At 61.6% G+C, this 1254-nt stretch overlaps 1 protein-coding gene across 1 annotated transcript in view; it reads left to right on the plus strand.

The window, feature by feature from the left end:
- The window catches only part of LOC104515793 (SH2 domain-containing protein 3C-like), a gene marked incomplete at its 5' end in the record, with an annotated part of 2200 nt that extends 1587 nt beyond the window's left edge, over nucleotides 1-613 (plus strand). Inside the window, 3 exon segments of the mRNA XM_010159900.1 lie at nucleotides 94-300; nucleotides 434-510; nucleotides 512-613. Coding sequence (XP_010158202.1) covers nucleotides 94-300; nucleotides 434-510; nucleotides 512-613 — 386 coding nt within the window.
- Between the last annotated feature and the right edge of the window lie 641 nt (nucleotides 614-1254).

A 1254-nucleotide genomic window follows, 5' to 3' on the forward strand; every position in this document is an offset into this window, starting at 1 on the left:
GCCACGCGGACGCCCCACGGGGCTGGGGCAGATGGGGAGGGGGACGCAAGGCCGCGGGGCTGCATGGGGTCCTCACGGTGCCTCTCTCCGCAGAAGGGCCGCCGCTGACCAACACCACCTTTCCCCACATCATGCCCCTTGTGATTCTTCTGGAGCGGGATGAGGCTCTGACGGACAGCCCAGAGCCCTGGGAGACCACCGACAACGGCGTGGAGGTGGTCATGGCCCACCTGGAGGCAGCGCGGATGGTGGCCCACCACGGTGGGCTCTACCACACCAACGCGGAGGTGAAGCTGCAGGGTAAGCGATGGGGATGGCAAAGCCCCTTTCCCTCTGCCACGTTCCCAGCACACAGCTCCAGCACCTGACGGAGCGTCCCACAGGCGCAGGGTCCCCATCCTATCCCAGGGGAACTGACTCTCCCTCCCTGCAGGTTTCCAGGGCAGAGCAGAGCTGCTGGAGGTCTTCAGCACCGAGTTTCAGCTGCGGCTGCTCTGGGGCAGCCGGGGGGGCGGCCGAGAGCAGCCAGGCCGAGCGCTACGAGAAGTTCGACAAGGTCCTCACCGCCCTGTCCCACAAGCTGGAGCCAGCAGTGCGCTTCAGCGAGCTGTAACCCCCCTGGGCGCTGGGAGCATCCCCCTAGCTCCCAGCCTGCCCCCCCCCAGCAGCTGTGGGGCAAGGGGTGGGGCCAGGTACCTGGCACCAGGAGGAGAGCTGGCCCAGCAAGGCATTGGGGCACAAATCAGCAATTTTGGGTCAAAGAAGAGGAAAAACAGCCACCTCTCATCTACCACCCAACTCCCTGGGACACGAGGCACCATGGCATCCGCACCGCTGCCCTGAGGGATGGGAACAGTGTCTGGGCAGGTGTCCGGCATCCAGCCCCACTGAGGTCCATGACCACAGGGTGCCCCACACCTTGCCCTTCAGTTTCTTTTCCATCTGTCTTGCCCACAGCTGTTGGATCCCGTTTGTAAATACGTTTTCACAATCAGGTCTCGCTGTACAGACTTGTGACGGACAGTTCTTGGTGTAAATAATTAGGCTCATTCATTGCATCTTGTAAATATGTGTACATATCCCATGGGTTTGGTTCTTACATACAATAAACTTTTCTGCCCTTCCTCAAGGGGATCCACTCTCCCAGGGGGGTCATTTAAACCAGGCTCCAGCTCCCTGGGGAGAGCAGGGCCCAGGAAGGGCTGGTGAGGGGAACCACCGTGCTGAATCCAAGCACGAGGACAGGCTGGGTGG

The sequence above is a fragment of the Eurypyga helias genome, unplaced genomic scaffold (assembly GCF_000690775.1).
Source record: "Eurypyga helias isolate BGI_N326 unplaced genomic scaffold, ASM69077v1 scaffold44599, whole genome shotgun sequence".
NCBI lineage: Eukaryota > Metazoa > Chordata > Aves > Eurypygiformes > Eurypygidae > Eurypyga > Eurypyga helias.